Here is a 25,113-nt window from a genome sequence, read left to right as displayed (position 1 = left end):
GGCCACTTCTCTCTTCTTTAAAAATATTCCTGTGAAGGTTTCCGGATGTATTTGCGGGATCATTGTCGTGTTGTGTTCCAGGCTGGTATGAAAGGTGTTTAAATTATAATAATAAACACACTGATTCTTCTGTCCAGCAGCAGTGAAGAAGAAACACTTTGTGTTCAGGAACAGCTGCAGCTTCCTCACACGCTTTTAATTTGAAAATTATTTCCATCGGTGGCCCCGCCCCCTTCCTCCACGGAGCCAAGATGGCGACCGTTTAGGGTGGAAAGTGTTCCAGTGTTTCACACTTCTTTTGTTTGGACCGTTTTGAGTGCATCATCCTGGTGCTTGTAGTGAACTGCATGTTTCTGTACTGACGGTGTGAACACACTGATGCAATGAAAATAGTGAGAGTTAGTAACGAAGTACAACATTTGAAACACAGCATTGGTTTGAGGTAATAAAGTCTATCTATCTATCTATCTATCTATCTATCTATCTATCTATCTATCTATCTATCTATCTATCTATCTATCTATCTATCTATCTATCTATCTATCTATCTATCTATCTATCTATCTATCTATCTATCTATCTATCTATCTATCTATCTATCTATCTATCTATCTATCTATCTATCTATCTATCTATCTATCTATCTATCTATCTATCTATCTATCTATCTATCTATCTATCTATCTATCTATCTATCTATCTATCTATCTGTCTGTCTGTCTGTCTGTCTGTCTGTCTGTCTGTCTGTCTGTCTGTCTATCTATCTATCTATCTATCTATCTATCTAATGGTAAAAACATGTTTTCACTGCAGTCAGTTGTGATCTACATACTCGTAATTTTCTTTAAATCCAAATTTAAGTTGTAGTGAAGAACTTGTAATAACGGTTTGACAGTCAGTGTTTAGTTTTGTGTTATTGGGTTCAAATTGATTGTTAAGGAATTTTAAGCTTTGCCTGAAACATGTTAGAAAAGAAGTAGTTACATTACTCCGAGATTTGTTTTCCAGCAAAAAGAAGTATTAGATAATATTCGGTTTTAAGAAGCCAGTCGGAGTGAAGCTTTTTCCCCCGACAGCTAACACCCTGAATTACATCACTATGTGTCAGTGTGCCGTGACATCACTGGAGGGTGTGGCTACAGTCACTTTTTAAATTTGATCAAGTCCTTTGGGAGATTTGTGGGTTTAACTCAGCTGTTTTTAAACAGGCACAACCACATACAGGCGGGTTGAGACCAATACCACGTTAACCTGCAAAATCTAAGGTTTGACTGCTGTCCATCTGGACTTTCCACCAAAAAACAAAAACAAAAAAAACAATGCTTTAACAAGACAGACATGTGCAAATGTTGTATGCACACTTCCTGCTGGTTTGCGGTGGCCAATACTTCCACTTCCCAGAAACAGTAGCATGAATTTTTAATATGTTTAGATAGATTTTCTTTCTCCTGTCAATAAATATCACAAATATGCATTAAAATAAACTAACGGGGGTTGGGGGGGAGGGCATGTCGCCGATCCATCACAGGGCCTACATAGAAAAACAGACAACCCTTCACACTCACATTAACACCTACAGACAATAATATCAGTGCAGCACACGTGATTTGAACATGCGAACCTCACTTAGAAAGGCTCCAGCCGAGCAGCAGGTCCGAACCCAGAAACCTTCTTCCTGTGAGACGACGATGACCCACCTTCCTCTGAATGATTCACCATTAGGGCAGCACGGTGGTGCAGTGGTTAGCACTGTCACCTCACAGCAAAAAAAAGGTTCAGGGTTCAAATCCGGTCCTGGGCCTTTCTGTGAGGAGTTTGCATGTTCTCCCTGTGCTTGCGTGGGTTCTCTCCGGGTTCTCCGGGTTCCTCCCATCATCCAAAAACATGCACCTCAGGTCAGGTTACCTGGCGCCGCGCTAGTGGCAGCCTGCTGCAGCATCTCCCCCTGAGAGACCCCCTGCTGTAGTGAAGACATTTCCCCTCGGGGATTAATAAAGTGAAATAATAATTAAAAAATAAATAAAGAACCATTTGTTTGATGTCATTTCTGTTGTTGTGTTTTTGTCCTTTACATTTGGGCTCAGTTAGAAAAAAAAAAAAAATCGTCTCATATGTTCATCATAATTTACCAACATCTGAATTCAAATGTTGCGGCTGTTGGTCAGCTGAGATTTTAAGCCACGCGAGCTCTACGGACGTCGATGCGCTGCTCGGGCAGAGACCCAAACATCTCAACAACTATCGGATGGACTGACTTCTCCACTGTTGAAGCACCTGTCTGCTTCTGTGACAATAAATAATGCAACATTTCACTTCTACTTTTTTGGGCTGTTTTTTTGTTTGCTTGTTGTTATTATTTGCATAAAAGTGAAAATGAGCACCGTCGATGTCGTTCAACTTGTATGTTTCTCTGGCTAAAAAACAACACATTTGAAAACCAAAACTGATGAAGTTCCCATGAGCCTCAGCTCAACACGCTAACATTTTAAACTGAGATGTTGAACATTGTAAACATGACTGCAGACCTGCTGAACATCCGTATATTAGCATGCTGATGTATCTACTGAGCCGCTGGCATGACCTTAACGGTTTTCTTTTGAGTCTATAAACTCCTTTTTCCGAACATTTCTCAGGTTTTTCTTGTATATCTAATTGTGCAGAGAAATAGATTTGAAGTTTTTCAGGAGCTTTAATGTTTCCAAAGTCAACTCTGCCGGTCACTGTTTAATGTTCCCTGTTGGAAAAGAGTGCATCTTGAAAGGTCACGATAGACTTTTGACTGATGGTTTGACTGCTCCATCTTTTCATCATCTCACTGTTTGCACAGACAGTGAATGATGCAGACTGCTCTTTTAGCTCCGCCCCTCAGCTATAAGAGCACACACACACACACACACACACACAACTCGTTCTCTTAAATCTAGTGTCTGTGAATTAGGCATTTAGAGTGTTTAGGAGCGCTTGTTTTACGTCTAATGGGTCCGAGGATGAGGGCCGCGCAGCTTTTATCAGTTCAAGGACACTCTGCTCCGACTGGGAGCCTGATACAACTTCAACATCCCAAACTGTCACTCTGACCTAAGCACACGTGCACACGGCGACGCACACGCACACAGCTGGTCATGTGTAGTCACTGTGTGTGACCTTCTGACTTCCCCTCCAGCTCAGACTAAAGGCTGAAGTGATGTGTAAGCAGATCAGAAGCGTACAGAGAGGGAGGCGATCAGAGGCGGGTGGAGTGTGTTGAAGTGTGACACGAAAGATAAGCCCCCCGTCTTTTGCTTGCCATTTTTCCCTTTTCACCTCCCTTTTCACTCCGGTCCACCCCCCCCCCCCTTCACGTCTCACATCCATCCGCGTTAACTTCCTTTTTTTCCCACCGACTCCTCTGACTCCTTCCCATCTGATGGATAATTCATGGAGCCAGGCTGAACACGCACCATCTCCATTATTAATATAACATCAGGGAGACAGAGGAAGGAGAGAAGAGGCGGGAGAAGGGAGGAGACAGAGGAGGGGGAAAGATGTGGGGAGACGCAGGGAAGAGGACAGATGGCGAGAAGGGAAGGAGTGGAAGGAAGTCAAGGAATTAGGGAATTCAAGGAATTAGGGAGACGGACGGCAGAAGAGAAACAGAAAAGAGAGAGAGGGGATGACAGGAATGGAGCGAACGAAGAGAGACAGAGAGAGAGACAGAGAGACAGAGAGAGAGAGAGAGAGAGAGAGAGAGAGAGAGAGAGAGAGATCCCCCCCCAGTAGGTACACAAGGGAGGGTAACAAAAAAAACTGGAGTCAGACGAGAGTGACAGATGAGAACGACATAGAATGTGTTGGGAGAGGAATACTGTGGGACACGTGACACGATCGGGATACACGCAATGTCTCTTGTCCCGTGAAGAGAGGCAGAGCGCGTGAGGAGGAGAGAGAAGACAGGGAGCGACTCTGATGTGTCAGGATTGATCATGTGACTATGACTCCTTCATCCTCCACACACACACACACACACACACACACACACACACACACACACACACACACACACACACACACACACACACACACACACACACACACACACACACACACACACACACACGAACCAACGCACAGACGCACACAGGAGCCAGGCAGACCTGATTTTACAAGATAAATACAAAACAGGTAAGTAAGGCAATCATCTAAAAATATCAAGTCAGAGGAGCTTCGTACAGTAAAAAGCAGGAAATTAAAGCAGACTCGTGTTCACCAGGTTGTTAGCAGGCGCACACACACACACACACACACACACACACACACACACACACACACACACACACACACACACACACTCATCATTCTGATAATAAACAGATGATGGTTGAGATATTCTATATTCTTCTTATAATCAACAAATCTCAAGAAAAGACAACAACCAGCTTTTTGTTTTGTCAGACATCCAAACACATGAAACTGGAAGGAAGAAAACATGTATGTTTACATATAATGCACGTCAGACAAAAATATTTACAAGAGAGACTTTTTATGAATGTGATGATGTTGGGAAGTTTGCAGACATTATACTGAAGAGATGTCCATCAAAGACCAGCACATCTTTTCAACCAGGCTTCTGCAGAAATGAAATGTCAGACTTGTAAAGACCTTTGTAATACCACAGAGACCAAAATGTAATTCTTGATTCATGATCAAAGTGCTCAAAGTATGAAAGACATCAATGAAAACCAGTGATGATAATGAGTCTTACGTATCAAGAAAAAGGAGTTGTGAGCGTATTTTTGTTAGTTTTTCTCAGTACAACATATCAATCTGTTGTTCCTTCTGTTTTAAATGTTCTATTGACCCAAAGATGAACTAATAATGAAAATGATTTGTCAGCAGCCCTGATAATGATATTTACAAATATCATTAATTATGGAGCAGGATATACAGAAGAAAATGAATGGGTGGATGGATGGTTTTAATTTTTTCTGGACAGCATTGGAGCTGTAGGGCACGGAGGAATAACATCGCTCAAACTTCCATAGTAAGTATTTCATGGGCTTTTATTAGAAGAACATATGAAATGTGACCAGGAGTCAAATTCAAACTATGTAATTTTGACAGCAAAAAATAGTCTCTCAAAATGACAATATGAGCTATGCATCTTAAAAATGAAGCATACATGCTTCAGGTGCAGGAAATCCAAGTTTATGATGTTAATATGCAGATGTATGCAGGAAGGTGCTCTCGATTCTAATAAAACTTGACCTCTACTATTTATTATTGCATAGTATGATCCGAACACAGAAATGTGTTCAGATAATGCTATTCAGTTATAAAGATCTAATTGAGGTCACCATCTCCATGTATTTTTAAAGATTTGTTGGAGATATAAATTGAATTATTGATAAGAACTAGATAAACGGTGGATCTCCCCATTAAATACATGATCTCCTGGTACCGTGGGCTCGGATGCTTCTGAGAGACCCGGTGCTGATGATGTATTCTGGAGCACATCAGTATTCTGCAGAGATCAGAGACCAGAAACCGAGAAATGTCTCCCCCCGGTGGGAGGAGGAGGTACTGCAGGAGTGTTTCTGTCACAGCTCACAGACTAACTGGGGCAAGACAAAGTGCTTGTCTGCCACACACACGGACACACTTACACACACGTACCTGGACCCCGACACTTCATCGTGCGGAATATCACACATTCATGTCAGTAAAAACACACACACACACACACACACACACACACACACACACACACACACACACACACACACACACACACACACACAGAAACACCTTTCACGTGTCGGTGTGTCCTTCAGATACACTTGGCCTCCATGTCGTAGAGCTGGAGAAGGTCTGAGATCACAGCGTCGATGTCTGCTTTGGTCACGTCCTCACACAGCACCTACACACACACACACACACACACACACGCACACACACACAGAGACTTCAGCTCCACACCTGGCCTCAATAACCAGCGGACATCAAAGGTGCACACACCATTTCAAACGACAGAGATTTCGCTGCCTCGAGGACTGAAACAGAAAACCATAAACAAACCTGACTTTTCTCCGTTTGGATGCGACGCCTTGTAAAATCAAAGGTGCGACGAGACAACGCATTTGTAAAATGGTTTGACGACGGAGAACTATGACTACCACCACCCTCTAATTAACACTTAAAGAGGCCGTTGTGCCTTTGAAGCGCAGCTGCAGCTGGATAATCAGGTGATGTCACTTTGGCTGAAGCGCACTACGACACCTGTTGGAGGTTTGTTCTCGACTGTTTGTGATGTCTTGTCTGTGACGCTCTCCACCGTTTCAGAGGCGGTTGGACCGTCTGATTTTTGTTGACTTCCTGATTTGGTCATTTTTTCCTTGATGTGTGGGTCAGATGTCGACATGGTAAAATGGTTTCCTTTATTTTTTGTGTCTGATTCGATGTGTTTGCTATTTCCTACTTTGATGCGCCGCAGCCGAAGAAAAAGAAGAACAGAACAAGTTATAGTAAAGTCCAGTTATGTTTTAGTTGTTAAAATACATGAATCTTCATAGTTTTCTCGTATCTATATGTTACATACACACAATCGGGAGTCTGCACAGGGTGTTTTATTTTGAAAATATATTGTTCCTGTGTGTGACTTCCTGCACGGCTGATCTACTCGGTGCAGCTTGACACGACTTCCTTAAAGGATCCTTCTGGTTTAATTCTACTTCCTGTATTTACCATTAACGTGGCTGGTGTCTATTGTAGAGATGTGAGCTATCCACAGCCTCACACACCTCAACAAACCAAGCTGTGTGGAGGAATATGCTGAGGTGATGAGGTCAGACAGACAGCCGTCCTTAATGGAGATCCTTAATGCTGGTAGAGAAATATGTGATCCAGCTGGGTTTACTTTCAATCAGACTGAAAACATTCAAATTGATTTGCGTAAAAATGTGTTGGTTTGTTTTGGAAAGCTGCGAGGAGTTGCATGAAATAGCTAGCTAATGATGTCACACTGCTAATGATGTCACACTGCTAATGATGTCACACTGCTAATGATGTCATACTGCTAGTGATGTCATACTGCTAATGATGTCATACTGCTGACCATTTCAACAGATTTTAGGCTACAAAACTCTGATAAGTTGAAAACATAAAACATCCTTGTTGTCAGATGATAGCCGCAGCAGCAAACACTCGCTGCCTGAAAAAAAAAGTCCTTTTCAATTGACAGTTTAACTCCTATCAGCCTCCAAACATCAACAACCACTTCAACTCATTAAATTTAAACTGCCATCAGCGTTTACATAAACTGTTCATCCATCTGTAACTGCTCAACTTCCACTAAATGTTTAAACGCTTTTATGGTTTACGATTCAACTGCTTTCACATCGATTGACAGTTCGGCTGCTTTCAGCCTCGACGCATCGCTTCAACTGCAGTCTGACGTTTCTAACTGCTTCTCACATACCGACTGCTGCTTTCAGTATTTTCACTCAAACCTCAACTGTTTTCATGGTTTACAATTTACTGACATTTCAATGCTCTTTAAAAGGACACTTCAACTGCTTTCAGCTCACGTTGACTGACAGTCGGCTGACTGCTTAGCTGAGATGACATTTGAACTGAGTGGATATTTAAATTGCATTCACCTTTTGTACCCTCGATAATTTCACTACCTTCACTTTTAAGATCACATCTTGGTCATTGTTGGGACGAACCAATCAGGCTGGATCTTGTTTTGTTTTTCAGGACAGTCTACGCTATCCAAACCTTTTATCATTTAATTTGATAACACTTAGAGATTTTGTATTTTAGCCTTTATATCAAGAAAAAAAAAATCTTCTTATTAAAATCTTTATGTTTTTACATGTATCTCACCATTAAATATTGTCAGTAGAGATGTCTTTTAATAGTTGTGTAGAGGAGATCTGCACCATATTTGTGGGACACTGCATGACTCAGCAAATTAAAAAACTCAGCTGCAGTGTAGACCCACAATACATTAATATTATCATTAATATTTTAAGAGACAAACAGATTGTTGCTCCATAACTGCTGGTTGTGTCAACCTGTCAACTAGTTGCTTACATGCTTTCCATGACTTTGCAGGTGATAATAGGTCACATTAATAAATCCACCGACACTACAACAGCCTCACACACAGTTTGGCTCCGCCTTCCTCTCTTCAGCCTATAATTATTAACACTTCCCAGAGAACACACACCTGCCACCACTCTTTCTCGCCGAAGGGAAGCTCCACTCCGTAGCTGTTCAGAGCCAGGTACAGCGTTGCTATGGCGATGTGTTGGGGCGTGTGGCGGATGCACATGGCTCCGTGGTAACAGTCTCTCAGCAGCGCCCAGGACGTCTCGGCTACGGGGGTTCGAGACCAAGCGTGGCGGTTCACCAGCGACTTCACGGACAGCAGGTAGTGGAGCAGATACTGAGGAGAGAGGAGGAGTCGCACAATCACACGGACGCACAATCACACGGACGCACAATCACACGGACGCACAATCACACGGACGCACAATCACACGGACGCACAATCACACGGACGCACAATCACACGGACGCACAAACACACGGACGCACAATCACACGGACGCACAATCTGATCCTGTACATGAATGAGACGACATTAAAACATTCTGATGGACTTTTCTGTCACTTTCACTTAAAAACTTTAACCCTGAGATGCAGTTTCACTAAATCTGATGGAGAAGTGGTCAAATAAAGAGATTTAGAAAAGATCAGATCATCGGATCAGTCGAGGAAAGTGACAGAATTTGTAACTAAAATCTGAAAATACGTCTTCGACCTCGATCGCACAGCGACTGTACACACAAACACACTGAGACAACCAGGACAACAGCAGACAGTAACAGAGACAGACAAGGAGCCTGAACACTAAATAGAGGGGACAGGTAGAGACAGGGCGCACACACGCACACACACACACACACACACGCACACACACACACACACACACACACACACACACACACACACACACACACACACACACACACACACACACACACACACACACACACACACACACACCCTACCTTGTGCGGGTGTTCAAAGGAGACATGGAAGTTGAGCTGTCGGAGGATGAGGAGCTCACACTGCACCACGCTGTCCCTCAGCTCCCAGAACTCCTTGTCACAATCTAGAGGAGCGCTGCCACTGTTGAAGTACCTGCAGGGAGGAGGAGGTGGAGGAGAGAGGGGAGGAGGAGGAGAGAAGGTGGAGGGGAAGAGAGGGGAGGAGGTGGAGGAGGAGAGGAGGAGAGACGGTAGGTGTAGGAGAGAGGGGAGGAGGAGAGGTGTAGGAGATAGGGGAGGAAGAGGAGAGAGAAGGTGGAGAGGGGAGCAGGTGGAGGAGATAGGGGAGGTGGAGGAGAGAGGGGAGGAGGAGGAGAGAGAAGGTGGAGGAGGAGGAGGAGGAGGAGGAGGAGGAGGAGAGCAATCAAGGTGACTCCAAAAAGAATCAACAAACAACTTATGGTGGATTTTTGAGGCTGATGCCAATATTGAAATATGAATATATTATATAATATTTTTTACAAGTAGATATTAGCTTATTGAAAAGGGGAAATGATTGCTTTATTGTTTGTTATCTTTCCAGTAATATTTACTATATTTATTTACTACTAGTGATTTACAGTGAAGGCACCCCAAGTCTGCTCCGCTGTGACACGCACGCTCCATATGTGGATGGATGATGGAGTCAGAGCGCACCCTGCTGGACAGACCATGTCATGACACCATTTCTAAATTACCCCAAGCATCTGTTAACCTTTGATATGTTTTGATATATCAGCACATATCGGTAATCACACACGCGGATATCACACTGATGCTACAAGTGCTGCAAGTTAAAGTTGTGGTAGGCAGAAAAACAAAACAGCAAAATTTGAAAAATGATGAGAAATGTCCGGCAATAGTTCTCTCTCAGTCTGCATCAGTTCAAAACCAAAGATATTGAAATTACAACAACAAAAAAGGAAAAATAAGTAAAACCTCACACACAAGATGCTGGAATCAGATCATGTTTGATTCAATGCATAATTTTAATATTATCTAAATTGTCTTCTTTCTTCTGTTCATTTGGTCTGATGTTTTTTAAACTTTTTTATTTTACAGAAATTCAATTCAATTGTGTTACTTATATCTTGTCTTTGTTTTTTGATATCCTTTGTAAATAAACTTGTCTTGTCATGATACAAAATGGAATATATTCACATTTTGGCCTATTGGTTGGACAAAACACATCATCTGAATATGTCAACTTGGGCTTCAGTAATATTATTTTTTTTCCTATTTTCTGCCATTTAACAGACAAAAGCAATAAACCAGATATTGAAGAGAAATATGCAGCGGACTACTCAGTAATGTGAATAATTATTAAGCAGTGATGAACATCAAAGATTTCATTGGTTTTAATGAAATGTCAATGATGACGACAACAGAGTTCAGGAAGTAAAAGACAAAACCTTTCAATTCTCGTAGTGACGTTCATCATATCAAAGCTGACTCGTTGTAAATCCATAAAATTGCTGAGCATGCATTTTACCTGTGGCTCACGTTGATGATGTCGCGGGTCCTGGTGTGCTGCTCCTCCACTTTGCCCGCCAGGTACACGCAGCTCATGGCCACCAGGTAGGGCTCGTAGGCACGGAGGCCGGCGCGTTGGAAGAACCGGTGGTACAACACGCACGCTGTGGCCACCGGCACGGAGCGCATCCCGAGCTTCACCCCTGAGACACAGACCTGTCACCATCTCGGACACATTCATGTATTTATGTCTCCTCTGACACCAATAAATACAAATCTGTACCCAGTCGAGAATGATAATGCCCCCAAATTGTTAATTTAATAATAATAATAATAACAACAAACTTTATTCGTATGGCACCTTTCATACACGAAAAAGCAGCTCAAAGTGCTTTACAGCAAGATAATTCACATAAGAACAAATATAAAGGAACATTTAGAAATATAGAAAAGAGAAGAGATGCATAAGAACAGATAAAATTAAATACAAAGAGTTACAATTTCTTACTCTTTTAATATAATCACATCTCTCGTTCACCAAAATACACATGAGTAAAACATCATCAGTGTTCAGGGAAAAGATGAAAACAGACGTAACAGGGCGACGAGTCTTTCACAGTGCAACAAATTAAAAATAGATAAAAACACAAGTTTGGATAATAAGTGAAATTTACTAATTAATTCCAAAGTTTGACCTGCAAAGTAAAACGTGACCCAATAAAGGTTATTCAATATCTACATTTTAACTCGCCATGTAAAAATGTAGAGGTAAGTAAGTCGTCATTTTTCCATAAGTAAAAAAAAGTATTTATTTATTTAGAGTTAGAAACTCAGACTTTTAACACGGTTGTTTATATTTTTCATCCGACATAACTGGTCTTGTTTTCCCGGTAGAGGGCGGCTTCCACACGGCACCGTTTACCCCGAGAACCCCCCCCCGGTGTGTGGTTACCTGTCTCCATGATGAAGCGACACACGCGGAAGTGGGTTTTCATGTCCCGGGCGGGCTCCGGTTCCGCGTCCCCACCGGAGTCTCTCCTGCCCGCCCGCCGCAACGCTCCGTCCGGGGCGGCGGGCGGACGACAGGACGGACCCTCCATGTGTGGCGGACCAGAAGGAAGGAAACCGTCCGCCAACTAAAGCCTACAATTTAACCCGGAACTCAAGAGTAGACCCACCGAACCGGGCTGCAAAGTTCTGCTCTGAGTTAATAAACGTTCATAACTTGGAAAACAAACGGAAACACGAAAAGCTGAGAAGCGTTCAGTCGAACATCTTCACGAGCTGCAGACTGTTTGCTTTGCTGGGACTCATCGATTGGTTCCGAGGCACGTCAGCTAGCGGAAGAAAAATAGTGTAACTTCCGGTCAGCAATTTCAAAATAGTTGCACTAACAATTGTGTTTTGTGAAAAAAAAAAAAAAATACATACAAAATCTATGGAATGAAAATGAAAACAATAATTAAACATAGTGGGTGCGAATAGGTTAGAATAGTTTAATTTGCATTAGGAAAGTTTTTAAGTGAGTGACGTGACCCGGAAGTAAATAAGTGGCAGTCATATTAAGAGTTGTTCAAATTCTTCCAACGCTTATTAGGAAAGGAGCTCGCCAATGCTTCCTATCTTATCTCCTTCAGCAGAGGATGCACCGGACCATCCTTGGTGAAAGGATGGGACATAACGCCGTCCCACAATCCCACAATATTACCAAAAATAAAATATGGCAGTTTTTCACCTGCCAAAAAGTGGCAAAAAAATGTCAGCGCTTTCCTGTTGACGTGTGCTATATTTATATACAAGGTCACCCATTTAATTTCGTTTTTCAGATTTGTTTTGTGCTCGTGCTCTCCAGCTGATTCCCCGGTCAGTTGGACTTGTTCGGTTGCTATGCGACGAGTCAACAACAACAGATACGGAGACTGCAGTACCGACAGAGAGATGTCGTCCGGTTTCTCAGCCAACCAGGTAACATACAAATCAATCAATCCGAGCTGATACAGACAGTGGGAACATGTGACTGTCCGTCGGTGATAACCCAGTTCACACTTCTTATCCTCAGTATGACGCCGCCTTCAAATCATGCCGGCTGCAGAACTGGTGTGAGAATAAACCCTTCAAAGAGGTAAAGGACGTTATATCAGCAGTGCTGTTGGCCGGTGGGCCCGATGTTCAGCATGGTCATCACTGTGTGTGTGTGTGTGTGTGTGTGTGTGTGTGTGTGTGTGTGTGTGTGTGTGTGTGTGTGTGTGTGTGTGTGTGTGTGTGTGTGTGTGTGTGTGTGTGTGTGTGTGTGTGTGTGCAGAGGCCAACAGCACACGTGGGTCACACCCGCTTCATTGCCAATGATAGAGGACATCTGCTCCCAGGAACGGTGAAGGTGAGAACCTCTTTTCCTCCTTTCATTAAAAGTTCCCTTTCTGTCATTGAGAATTTTTGGCTTCACTCCCTCCCTCACTGTGTGTGTGTGTGTGTGTGTGTGTGTGTGTGTGTGTGTGTGTGTGTGTGTGTGTGTGTGTGTGTGTGTGTGTGTGTGTGTGTGTGTGTGTGTGTGGCTGCAGAGGGGCAGTGCTTGGCCGGACTTCAAGGGCACCTGGGATCTCCCGGCTCGTCTCCCGGCTCGGGGCATCAACCCCACGGCCCGCTCCGCGGAGGGTCTCGGCAGGCTGCAGTCGTGGGGGTTTTACCCGCAGCACACCGGCAGCACTCGGCCACACAGAGGCAGCAGAAGCACGGACAGGCTGCAGGATGCTGGCAAGCAGGTCAGACCCACACAGACATACAGTGTGATGCACCCAGTTCTGCTTTTCTTCAGTGTAAACAGAAAGCTTCTCTGCCTTGCTTCATATTTTCACATTGCACGTGCTGTTTTCACAGGGGGACTGAGTGGGGGGACTGAGTGGGGGGGACTGAGTGGGGGGGACTGAGTGGGGGGGACTGAGTCATCACAAAATGCTGAGTAATGCTCTGGCAGAACCATTTTTTTCCTGTTTCAAAGGAACAATGACTGATGAGGCTTTTCAGCTGAAATGTGGTGATAATCAACACCTTAAGGAGGTTTGGAAATAAAATACCCATCTTTACGCTTTTAAGACTTTCAGAAAAAAAATAAGCTTCAGGTTTAAAGACAACATATGAACATTACTGATCATCTTCCATGGGCAGAGATGAAGCACATTTCTGTGGGTTCTCTCATCAGGACGTGATATTAAAAGTAAGGTTTTATTTTTTATTGCGCATTTCATTCAGATGTCACTGGGGCGTTAATAACCACAGAGAGGCCGGTGCCCCGTAGGGAGGCAGAGGAGAGGCTCAGATGTTTGGGTGTTCCTAACACCAGACAATTATCTCCTGAACAGTTTACAGTCCGCTTTCCGTGAAAGAGGTGTGTGGTGCCCTCCGGTGGTGGGGCTCTCTGAGCTGAAACCCAAGATGAGAGGAACGCAAACATACCATCCGTTCAGGGTGGGGATTTTTGTAGATGCATTGCAGGCAATGAGAAGGGGGAATAAAATATAGATATTATTGTTATTTATAGAAGTTTACCAAAATACATATTTTTTTATTTTTCCACGTCACATTTGAGAGAACATTTGATTCCACCAAACTTTCGTCACATCACATTCCTCATCTGTGTTTTATTTGGTATCTGCGTAAAATCTTTTTAGATGCATTGAGCTCTTCTCGAAATAAAAAAAGTGAGTCTTTTGTGCGCGCTTCACTGCACGGCAACGCAACCACACGTTCCCTGGAACTTCCAGACAATTTGCCTGATGGTTTTTTTTTTGTCGAGGAGAGACATAAACAAATAAACTCAAGGTAATTTTGCCTTTCCAAGTAACTCGATGCTCCTGCAGACCGAGCTTTGTGTCTCTTCGGAGAGCCAGCAGAAAGTAGAGAAGCCTTCCATGTTGCCTCGGGAAGTTAGTAAGAGAAATAAAACCCTGATCCGTCATCACTCTGGCTGTAACAGCAGTACATCTTTGGTGCATAACTGGTTTTATAAAGTGCTCCTGCTTCCTCTTACTGTTTTATTCTGGTTATATGTTGTAGAACTTCTACAATTCTAAAAACAAGGTTGTATTTGGTCCAATTAGTCCCATAAGAGACCTTGTTAATAGTGAATTTGGTGGTGCAGCATCATGAAGGTTATGCTGCATGGTGAGATTCTCACCCAGGAACTGTTCTCTCGTTTTCTAATGGTGCAGGAAACGCAGATCCTTTTCTTTCTGTGAAAGCAGTAATATGATTCTGTAAAAATACTCCATTACCAGTACTGCTATTTTCTTGCTTTTCTATTATTCTATTATTATCTTATTGCTTCCTGTATGCTGCTGTAGCGAAAAATTTCCCCTCAGGGATTAATAAAGTAACTACCTAACCTAACCTAAAAGCCCTTCATTGGAAACGTTACAACAATACAAAATTGTAAGTATAAATCAGGAAAATGTACGCAAAGTATTGTAAGTAATCAAAATAGAAAACTGTTGTCTGTGACTGTTACACTAAAGTATTATATCATTAGATCATAAGTACTTATTCATAGATTGTTTTTCATGTTGTGAAACTTATTCTGACTGTTGTTTATAGGGCTGCAACTATTGATTATTTTCATTATTGATTAATCTGCTGATTATTTTTCTTGCTTAAACAATGAATTATTTAGTTTTAAAATGCTAGTTTTGTCCAACCCTTAAAAGTATTAACATAATTCAAAGGACACGCCGCAAAGCACCAGTTTAAGAAGATGAAATCATATGAAATGTTTCAGGAAAAATTAGACAAATGATTCGGAAAAGATATTTGTACTTTTAATCATTTCAGATCTACTTGCATATACGAGTTTTATTTATGATAAAGCATTTTTTTTTAAAATAAATCTTACTATAGAGCCTCACCAAATATCAAGGAGTAAAGAGTTTAGTGTTTGCTTCTAAACTGAGTATTCATATAAAATAGCATGAAAAGAACATAATCAAGAAATATACAAGTACCTAATGTTTGTACTAAGTACCAGATCCAACTCCTATAACCAACGTTTCAGTCGGGACTGAGTGAAATCAGCTCGTCCTGCGACATTAAGACCTTCAGGCAAATCAGTTCCATCAAAACGATGCAACTTTTAGAAAGAAGCAATTGAAAAAGAAAAATTAAATTGATGAGCAAATGAATGCACCCTTGTTCAAAAACACTCAGTGGCTCATGATGGCTAATATTAGCTCACAATTGCATGTTTATGACAGAAGTATTCTTGTATGACAGTCAGAAAATTAAGTTAGTTGAATTTATGAATGTTTGTGCTACTGTTGAACACTGTTAGCATGTAATATGATCTGGAGGCTACAGCTGCAGTCACAGTAAGAACACTGTTACAAGGACAATGTCATTTGTGTGTGAACTTCAAGCCTGATAATTGGTTTTAGATTCTAAAAGACCAGGTCTATAAAAAAACTTCTGAAAGAAATGAAGGAAAGCAGATCAACTTAAGGACTTAATGTATTTCCATTTCCTCTTTTGTTAATTTTTGTATTCATACAAATGCAAATGAATGCACATCCTCACCTCAAACTCTGAACTGTGGCTGCAGTTGAGTTTAAGAGATGATAATAATAATTGTTGTCTCTTCCTGCTTTGAAAGGCTGCAGGACAGGGTTGTAATGTTCTGAACTTTCTGTTCCAGCTCTTCTATGTTTTGCCTTTAAACTCCACATTACTGCAGGTTCATCTAAAATCACACTGTGTACATTTTGCTGACTCAACAGTCATTCTAATATTGTTACTACACACACACACACACACACACACACACACACACACAGAGAGAGAGAGAGAGAGAGAGAGAGAGCAAGCGGACTTAGAAGTCAAATATTGTGATGTAATGTCAGAAGTCTGTTAACTTAAGGATCCATGACAATCTGGACAGCTTGGGCAGGTCTGAAAGAGAGTATGAGTGTGTGTGTTACTGATTATGAAATAACTTTTATTTGTAAAAGGAACAATGTCTTCTTTTAAGTTACCCACGTTTGTTCAGATCAATCAAGCAGACGAAGCCCGACCGGCGTCTCAGAACCGCCCCGTCAGCGGGAGCGAGACAGCCGCCGACCAGAACCAGGACTCCTTGGCGGCCACGGCCAGATCGGCCGACGGGCCGCCGAGCTTGGGCTCCGCAGCCGAAGGGAAGTCGGCTTCTGCTGAGGGGAGACCTGCGAGCGACGCGTCGCAGGCTGCGGCATCAACCTCCAAGCAGACACACGGAGACGTACAGCAAGAACAGTGAACGCCATTTATTTTCTCTGTGCATCAGAAAAACCTACCTATAAAAAATAAATGCATCTTAACAATACCTCTTTGGACTGAAGCAGCGTCCAGCATGTGAACCAGGACAAAATATACAAGGCGAGGAATAAATATAGAAAACTTTGGTTCTGATGTTTCACTTATGACTGACCCCCCCCCCCCTCTGTTGTGGTGAGCATTTTGTCAGCTGTCTCTCCGGCCCCAGAATGTCTTATTGTTCTGCCAGCTGACCGCTGTCATGAGTTACAGCATCACTGAACACTGCAAAAGAATCAAAGGTATTGTTCTCGTCATGGTGGACATACGAGCTAACGGTGAGGAGACATGCGTGTCCGTCAGGCAGGAGTTGACATGCTGCCTTTTTTTATGGGGAGAATAAACTTGTTTACATGTGGGGTCCTGAATTCGAGGTCATATGAATGTGTGAGTGCTTTAATTCTCTTGCCGTCTAATCCATCTCTCCTCTGTTAAAAAGTAAACCGCAGTAAAATTAGAAGTGAGAACAGAATCTGTTCACATGATTCTCAGTCGAAACCACCAGTCTGCTGCTCCTTCTTCCACATTTAAAAAGGAAATTAACAATAAGACTTCTACTGTGTGTCTGCATTACAAAAATACATACATGGAGTTGCTTGCGTTGGACTGATTTCAATCATTTCAAATCTCTTCCAAACACATTATCACAGACTTTGGTCAAACAGCAGCTTTACAGTCTCTTTAAAGCACTCGTTGGTATTTTATCAAAAAGGCACAAAAGTCATGTGTTCAGTTTCCATTCGAGGATCAGCAGATCAACATACTTTTTTAATCTGGCACACCTATACTTGACGTGGACTTGTACTCGTCTTTGTGGAGATCCTGATCTTCTGAATGATCACCCAGTCCTTCTGCGCTCCGGTGACTTGGACCCTCAGACAGGAAGAGGCCGAGCTGAACTTTCTGTCCAACTCCTGCATCTCAAACTTCCCGTTTGCGATCGCGCCCACCGACTGGAACTCTCTGCAGCTCTTCTCCTTCTCGGCGGTGACCACGTCCCGGCCGAGCTGCACCTCGGCCGACTCCAGGAGATCCTTCCCCCCCGACCCCGTCTCCACAAACACCCCCGACACCACCGTGGGCTCCTTGAACACCACTGTCAGGTGATTCCCTTTTTCTGGGGATCGACCCCAGAAGAATCCCTCGCCGGCGTCCCAGGCCAGTCTGGGGACGTGTTTCTGGTAGGTGGACATGTCAGAGTAAACTTCGGCTGGACAATTGGCGTAGACACCCTCCTCGAAGTCCTTGTCCTTCAGCTTGTTGTATATCCCCTGGAAAGAAGAGAAAGTGCCCATGTGTTGGAACAGCGAGGGTTTGAAGAGGATCGTCTTCTTTTGCGTCATCAGTTCTCGGAAATGAGACATCAACCAGTCGCAGGGCATTTCCTGGTAGAAGAGGAAGAGGAAGCGGGCGAGGAGTGGAAGTTGGGGTGATTTGTACAGTTTTCCGATGTAGCCGAGGGCCGAGAACTCCAACGTTGCCCAAGTGGTCTTCGCCGCTTCCTGCTCCTCAACGCGCCTCTTTATGGTTGTAAAAAAGTTTTTAGCGGAGGAGACATCGTCTTCCAGCTGCAGGTAGTACCGCGCCAGACCTGCACAGTAGTGGATCAGGAAGGAGTAGTCCAGGTTCTGCTTGGAGCGGAACATGACCCGCTCAGGAGCATCGTTGTAATTCCTCTTCAGACCTGCAGGAGCGCCAGGGAGACATGTATCAGCTCCACAACAATGACATGGACCAATTTGTTCTCTAGCGAGGGTCAAATGTGCGCTGCACCTGTGACAGGAGGGTACCACTCCTGAGGGATGTGGAGGACCACCAGCTGGCCTTGTTCCAGCTCCGAGGCAAACGCAGTTTTGATCTCTACCACCGTAGCGACTCTCCAGCTGACGTCGAAGTCTGCCAGCAGCACCACCACCACCATGGAGGAGCGCTCCTCAGGAGACGACTGGGAGAAGAGGGAGTGCAGGGTGGGTACGAGGTAGCTGCCCTTCTTCCTCTTCACGGAGGACAAGCCCACAGATAGAAACCCTGGAACACGCCAACACAGAAATAGGAGACGCGTGAGGCTTTGATCTCATTTCAAACCATCAATCTGTATCATCATTATGAAATTCACCCTATAAAAAGTATTCTGCTACTGATTTACCAAGATCTCAGATAAAGGGTACTAAAAGTTTGCACATTTATATTGCATCTGGTTTTTAGGGTGATTTACTAAGAGTAATTGCGTCATTGATATTGGGTGCAAATAGCTCAAATAAAATGAGGGTTTTGTGTGTTTTAAAGTGATTTCAGCCATGGATAGTTTGGATGGAAAAGGAAAAGGAAATTTCATCGCATTGAATCAGCAGTAAAAGTGGAGACGGCCAATAAGCTACTCTGTTGAGCTGCAGCAAATAAACATAAATACAACACGAAGAAGCGCTATATGGGAGATTATCTTTGGTCTCTTCACCACAATAAGAGCAGCCAACTCTCTTAATGTGCACGTGTGATTGTATCGTACTAAAACACACGCAATCGCGTCTTTATATTTACTTTCAGGTTTAGTAAATATCATCACAGTTGCAAAATTGATCGATTTGCATGTTTCCCTCCCAGTATTTTTCACGTTCACGTAGAAACGGCCAATATTACATACGCATTCAGGCAAACACGCAAAATGGACACCGCGTGTTAAGTTGCACATTTGAAAGACGCAATCCTCACAGCACGTCGTTAGATCAGCTGGACACGTTTCTGTGGCTGGTATGAAGTTTTGTACACTCTTCAAGAGGTCCTCAAGAGGTTCACTGACTTCTATTACGTCCTGTACAGCTGGTTGGCTGAGCCTTCTTGTTCATGTTTAATTTTCATTAGGCCCTGGTGTGCCATCATGGATCCATTGGGCCCTCTGACAGGCAACACCCTTCTCCAATCCAGATCTACTGGACCTCTAAACTGTCCTTCAATCCTCATCTCACCCAAAGAGCTGAGACTCAGCTGCTGGCTGAGATCTACACTGTTTGTCAAATACACGGGTGTTATCTTATTTATGGTGATTATACACGCGCGTTTGCGGATTTTTTTTTTTCCAATGGAGAAATTAGAGGTGTAATTATGTGTTGCATTATGGGTCGTCTGTAGCCTTAATGTTGCTGGCCTAGCAAGAGTTGAAGTATATTTATGGTTCGTCATTCAGAACAAATAAAGCCTTAAAGTATTAGATTAGCGCGGCGCCCTGCAGGAGTTTGTGAAGGCTGCTCTTAAAAGTCATGAGTGCAGATGAGTTTGTAGCGTCTCCTGATGTCTCTACTGCAGAGATGAACCGGGATGAAGGAGAAAGTCCAGCAGCCAAGACTTACTGCCGTCAGAGACGATGAGCTCAAAAAGAAAATGCTACAGTACGATACCGTACCTCCGTCAGCTGGGCTGCTGGTTTCACCCGCTGAGAGCGACCTGCTTCCAGCTGCTCGACGCAGCAGCGTCTGTAGCGAGCGGCCAAAAGGCCGTCGGAGGACGAGTTTTCAGTCAAAGTCAGCCAGAGGACGTCCATATCAAACCACAGCACCACGCAGGGCTCGGTCACGTCAACACTTTCACAGCACTGACTGAATGGCTTTGATACTATATAGTGAATTGAAAAATACTTTATCATAGGGTACATTTTTATACGGAGGGAATAAATCTCCTCTACTACTACATTTATAAAAATGTTCTCCACCTGTAGGAAATACTGCACAAAGCATGCAGCATGCTTGTATTAAGATCTATTCCAGCTGCTGATTGTCTTTCCAACGTTACACATCGTAGAGGCCTGCAGGAGGAACACTACATGACGCCCCGAGACACGGCTTGTGTGCTTTGTGTCGTGGTCTTTGGTTTAAAGGTTGGACTACAGTGTGCGTCACGTACTTGTCAAAAAATGTCTTAGAAGAGATCAAAACTGTGGTTGCACTTATTTAGGCTCTCTGCTTGTGTTGTAAAACTGCTTATAGCTTGTAAAAATGCAGAACGGATGAAAAACCCTGAAGGTTTGTCCCGTGATGGAAAAATGTAACCGTCTCTTGGTTCAAATGGATTTGATAAATTCATGTTGGAACCAACGTTGAAGTCAAGGTGTCACTAATAGAATAGCAAATGTTTAAAAGATACGCAACCCGACACAGTTCGGAGGTCTTTACGCCTGCTTCATGTCGATCAAAGAATCCACTTTAAAATCCTGCTGCTGGTCTATAAAGCACTGAATGGTTTAAGGGCTAAAATACGTTTGTGATCTGCTGCTCCCTTTATGAACCATCCCGACCCCTCAGGTCGTCTGCTGCTCTCCTTTCTGTTCCCCCAGTCACAACTAAACATGGAGACGCAGCGTTCAGTTTCTATGTTCCACATATCTGGAACAAAGTCCCAGAAAGCTGCAGGTCTGCTGAGACCATCAGATCCTTTAAATCGAGACTGAAGACTTCTCTGTTTGCTGCCGTTCACTGAACCAGATTTGAGGATTTCTTAAAGTGCACTGAAACTTTGATCCTATTTTTAGCTTGCTTAATGTTTTAATCACCATTTTTAATTCTTTTTAATCGCTGTTCTGAATTGTTTTTATGGTTTTATGTGAAGCACTTTGAATTGTCTTGTTGTTGAAATGTGCTCTACAAATAGTGCCTTACACTAATCGTGATATCGTGACCCTTGATCGATCTTACCCCAAGACATAAAAAAAAAGAAAAAAAAGAAAGAAGGTCTGGTCCAGCATCCCAGAACTAACAGAACAGCCCTCTGAAGAAAGTTCTTCCCATTTGTCAGCAATATCACCACCATCAGCTACCCGAGCTCACAGCAAACCAATCAAATTGTTCTACAACACAGTAAATTATAAAATCCTCCTCAGCGGTCTCACGCTAACCAACAACGACAAGCAGCTATCTACATGTTTTGGTCCATAGGTGGCGTCTTAACCCTCGATTCAATGAGCCCACTCGGCCAGTAACACCAAGTAGTTCCCAGGATGACCTTCATCAAAGCAGAAGTAGGAAAAAAATGTAAATGTTGAAAATGTTTCTGTTTGGGTTCAGTCAGTCAGAAACCACTCGGCACATCACGGAAATGTCATTCGAGTAGTTTGTTTTGCATTTCCAGTTCTGGTTGTAATCAACCAAAGCAAAATGTGAGCTCCTGTATTCATTTTATGAAACACTATTATGTGCCTGTTATGACAAAGTAAAGGCTAAAAAATTAGTCTCTTTGACTACAGACTTTGAATACATTACTAAGAGGTGATTTAAAAAAAAAAAGGATATCATAAATCCCATAAGGCAAATGCAGTGAAATGCAATGTGGTGTACTCTTGATGCTGTTCTCTAATAATGATTGATTGATGATGAATTAGAAAAAGGGCGGCGCAAAAAAATGTCCTTCCATGTTTTCCTGAGGAAATATGGAATACGTGTTGCCGTTACTTGGATAGACGGCGTTTTGATTTCAGCTCTTTCCACGGTCTCTTCCTGTGACCAGACAGCAGCCATCACATCACACGAAGGACACTCACTCTGTTGAGTCGACGGCGCTCCGGCGAGCAGCTGATAGGACACGTTGAGAGGCACGTAGTCGCCCTGCTCCACCCAGGACTCCTTACTGACCAGCCTCTCCGCCTGCCAAGTCAAATCATTGGGAATCGGTTCTGGTGACCTCGTCGGGCCCTGCAAAACAAATGCACAACTGTTCCGTTAGAATAGTTATGACAACGTTTTGCGAGTGATATGTGACTGATTGACACTGAAGAGTGAGAGCAAACTCTGTAAAGCAAGAAGTGCAAGTCATGCTTGCTTTGAATGTGGTGTATGCTTTATTTCCTGTAAGAAGTGGAAATGTCAGTTTTGGGCTGAAGTGTGTGTGTGTGTGTGTGTGTGTGTGTGTGTGTGTGTGTGTGTGTGTGTGTGTGTGTGTGTGTGTGTGTGAGAGAGAGAAAGAGTGTGTGTGTGAGTGAGTGAGAGAGAAAGAGTGTGAGAGAGTGAGTGTGAGGGAGAGGGAGAGCGAGGGAGAGCGAGGGAGAGTGAGGGAGAGTGAGAGCGAGGGAGAGTGTTCTCACAGCCATGAGGATGTCCGACCGGTGACTGAAGTACAGTCCTCCCACGAAAAGCAGCACGGCCAGAACAACATTCCTCCTCTTTAAGTGACGTCGCATTTCCTATTATATAAATAAACACACACGCAGTCAGTACAAAAGTAAATAATTCATCCAACAGTTAACGAATGTTTGAGAGGGCTCAGACACCTGATTGATTGACGTGAACGTCTCTCCGTCTGTATATAGAAGTGTCTCGTAGAAAAGGACATTTCACATCAGCTCTGTTGACTACAACCCTGTGATCGTCTGAGCCGCTAAGCCCCCGAAACATTATATTCTGTGTCATCGCTTGATCGAATCAAAGGATGAGAACATTAATCAGACTGACAGTAAACCAGAAATAGATGCATTTCGCCAGCTGACTTCATATTTTACCGAGTAGCTCCCGTCTGAGGTTGTGACAAAGCTTCTTCTGTCCACTGTGATAAGGATCAGGACAATGTAATTAGCTGGGAAAGTTTTTTTGTTTATTTTTTTCTTATCTTGCTGTAATATGTTGCAACTCATTCAGAGTCTCAACCGGACTTGTATATCACTAAATGTTTCAACCCTCTCCCAGTTTTTTGAGTTTCTCAATCGTTGATTCTTGCTTAATAAGTTTACCACCTTTATATTTGCATTTATTCATTATTTTTCCAAGTGTCACTATTTCTTTTGTGTCTGTTTGGAAGGCTTACAGTTTTCTTTGAATTGCATGTTTGCTGGGGTTAAATAAAGTTCAAGTGTAAAAAAAAAAAAAAAAAAAAAAAAGAAAGAAAAAGAAATGGTCCACTGGCATTGCAGAGGGTGACACCGATTTAGATTTGGGATACTCCGCCTATTAATAATAATAATAATAATAATAAAAGTAAAGTAGTTTAGATAGTTCAGACTGGTCTTTAAAGTGCTTTGCCTTTGTTTTGTCAACAAGCAGCCTCCACCGAGCTGACACCATGAATAGCTCCGAGCTTGGCGGCTATAATTAGTTCGTCCTTCACTACAGTTACTTGGAATTCCACAATCCAACCTGCTTATAACAAAACACAAACACAAACCCGACGGGCAAGACAGGAAGGAGTGGGTGGGTGTGGGTGAGTGGGTGGAGGTGAGTGGGTGGGTGGGGGTGGCACGAGTAACTAAATTCACACTGCGTGACTTACTAATGAAACTATTAATTGAATAAACGGAGAACGTTGTTTGGATCGTCATCTCAGTGGTCTTTAACTGTGTGTGTGTGTGTGTGTGTGTGTGTGTGTGTGTGTGTGTGTGTGTGTGTGTGTGTGTGTGTGTGTGTGTGTGTGTGTGTGTGTGTGTGTGTGTGTGTGTGTGTGTGTGTGTGTGTGTGTGTGTGAAGGAACTGGCTGACGGGCTTGTTCCCACTTTACAAAAAGTAATAGACAAAAATCTCGCTCGTCTCCTTTGACCGTTTCATCGGAAGACGTGTTAACTCCCGACTACGTCCTAAGTCACGCCGTCCGGGTGGAGGAGGATGTCTCCGTATGGATCCTCGACTGGTGTGGTAGAAAGCTATTGAGGTTGAGCACGGCGGACGGTTTTAACTCGTTTAACTCGGCGCTTTCGCCGCTGACGTAGTAATGAGCCAATTAACGATAAAGCTGTCGCAGGACAAGCAGCTTCGCTCAACATGAACCCACAGCGATGGATGGATGGATGGTTCTCTACCGACAGCACAGAAGAAGGAGCGGGGACAAGAACAAGTGAGCTGCTGTACTCGGGATAATAAAGTCATTGCAAACGGGAAAATCGCTGATGTGAATCATAGCAAAATGAAAGTTGTCCCACTCACCTCCCTCGCGCCAGTCCGCTCCTGCACAGCGGCTGACAGTCACAGCCGACAGCGACTCACGCGCCTCGATATTGTGCTTATAAGGCACGGAAACCCACCGGAGGCTCTACCGGAGGCTCTACCGGAGGGGACGCGGTGACTCGTCTGTTCACAGCGCCTCATGAAAACAACAGTTACTTCCACATTTTGTTTTCCTCTAACAGTCGATCACGCACGAAGCTGCACGCGGACTGGGCGAATCTCAAGCACCAGGTGTTTTTTTAATACCGACCAGGTGTGTCGTCACTGCTCAATGCTGTCCAATCGCCGGCGTGAAAACACTCGCCATGTCTTCGGTTGTAAATAAG

General features: G+C 43.4%; 3 protein-coding genes across 5 annotated transcripts; 1 reads left to right on the top strand and 2 right to left on the bottom strand.

Annotated features, from left to right (window-relative positions):
• Nucleotides 1-4,357: 4,357 nt before the first annotated feature.
• Nucleotides 4,358-11,849, bottom strand: ccnq (cyclin Q). 2 transcript variants are annotated; one of them, XM_069708442.1, is made up of 6 exons: nucleotides 11,500-11,849; nucleotides 10,567-10,750; nucleotides 9,057-9,189; nucleotides 8,210-8,428; nucleotides 5,785-5,896; nucleotides 4,358-4,606 (listed from the first exon to the last, which is right to left on the bottom strand). In XM_069708442.1, exons 1-5 carry the CDS (start codon nucleotides 11,645-11,647, stop codon nucleotides 5,807-5,809), a joined length of 774 nt encoding a protein of 257 aa, XP_069564543.1. In that variant the 5' UTR covers nucleotides 11,648-11,849; the 3' UTR covers nucleotides 4,358-4,606; nucleotides 5,785-5,806. The 2 variants fall into 2 exon arrangements, with proteins under 2 accessions (XP_069564543.1, XP_069564542.1); XM_069708441.1 differs by having other exon boundaries at nucleotides 4,358-5,896.
• Nucleotides 11,850-12,414: 565 nt separating this feature from the next.
• Nucleotides 12,415-16,997, top strand: cfap126 (cilia and flagella associated protein 126). Of its 2 annotated transcripts, none has more exons than XM_069708440.1 (5): nucleotides 12,415-12,512; nucleotides 12,607-12,669; nucleotides 12,850-12,924; nucleotides 13,106-13,306; nucleotides 16,576-16,997. In XM_069708440.1, exons 1-5 carry the CDS (start codon nucleotides 12,435-12,437, stop codon nucleotides 16,819-16,821), a joined length of 663 nt encoding a protein of 220 aa, XP_069564541.1. In that variant the 5' UTR covers nucleotides 12,415-12,434; the 3' UTR covers nucleotides 16,822-16,997. The 2 variants fall into 2 exon arrangements, with proteins under 2 accessions (XP_069564541.1, XP_069564540.1); XM_069708439.1 differs by having other exon boundaries at nucleotides 16,558-16,821.
• A 451-nt stretch (nucleotides 16,998-17,448) lies between these two features.
• On the bottom strand, nucleotides 17,449-24,982 carry LOC138626645 (alpha-1,3-mannosyl-glycoprotein 4-beta-N-acetylglucosaminyltransferase C). The gene is made up of 5 exons (XM_069708437.1): nucleotides 24,767-24,982; nucleotides 22,942-23,040; nucleotides 22,402-22,552; nucleotides 18,651-18,905; nucleotides 17,449-18,561 (listed from the first exon to the last, which is right to left on the bottom strand). The coding sequence occupies exons 2-5, from the start codon at nucleotides 23,035-23,037 to the stop codon at nucleotides 17,660-17,662; spliced, it is 1,404 nt and encodes a 467-aa protein (XP_069564538.1). The 5' UTR covers nucleotides 23,038-23,040; nucleotides 24,767-24,982; the 3' UTR covers nucleotides 17,449-17,659.
• Between the last annotated feature and the right edge of the window lie 131 nt (nucleotides 24,983-25,113).

This window comes from Brachyistius frenatus, unplaced genomic scaffold (assembly GCF_029030835.1).
Source record: "Brachyistius frenatus isolate BFR_SWC_R1_liver_20210118 unplaced genomic scaffold, ASM2903083v1 Contig_75, whole genome shotgun sequence".
Classification (NCBI taxonomy): Eukaryota; Metazoa; Chordata; class Actinopteri; family Embiotocidae; genus Brachyistius; species Brachyistius frenatus.
This window is presented reverse-complemented; position numbering and strand designations above follow the sequence as displayed.

Excerpts from the sequence above, each read along its gene's own strand:
- cfap126 (XM_069708439.1), top strand. The coding sequence starts at position 12,435 with ATGCGACGAGTCAACAACAACAGATACGGAGACTGCAGTACCGACAGA. Across the intron at positions 12,670-12,849 it reads AGAATAAACCCTTCAAAGAG|AGGCCAACAGCACACGTGGG; the intron begins GTAAAGGACGTT and ends GTGTGTGTGCAG. Across the intron at positions 12,925-13,105 it reads TGCTCCCAGGAACGGTGAAG|AGGGGCAGTGCTTGGCCGGA; the intron begins GTGAGAACCTCT and ends GTGTGGCTGCAG.
- ccnq (XM_069708441.1), bottom strand. The coding sequence starts at position 11,647 with ATGGAGGGTCCGTCCTGTCGTCCGCCCGCCGCCCCGGACGGAGCGTTG. Across the intron at positions 9,190-10,566 it reads ATCATCAACGTGAGCCACAG|GTACTTCAACAGTGGCAGCG; the intron begins GTAAAATGCATG and ends TCCTCCCTGCAG. Across the intron at positions 8,429-9,056 it reads CCTTTGAACACCCGCACAAG|TATCTGCTCCACTACCTGCT; the intron begins GTAGGGTGTGTG and ends CTCTCTCCTCAG.
- LOC138626645 (XM_069708437.1), bottom strand. The coding sequence starts at position 23,037 with ATGCGACGTCACTTAAAGAGGAGGAATGTTGTTCTGGCCGTGCTGCTT. Across the intron at positions 22,553-22,941 it reads GGTCGGACATCCTCATGGCT|GGCCCGACGAGGTCACCAGA; the intron begins GTGAGAACACTC and ends TTTGTTTTGCAG. Across the intron at positions 18,562-18,650 it reads GTGGTACCCTCCTGTCACAG|GTCTGAAGAGGAATTACAAC; the intron begins GTGCAGCGCACA and ends GCGCTCCTGCAG.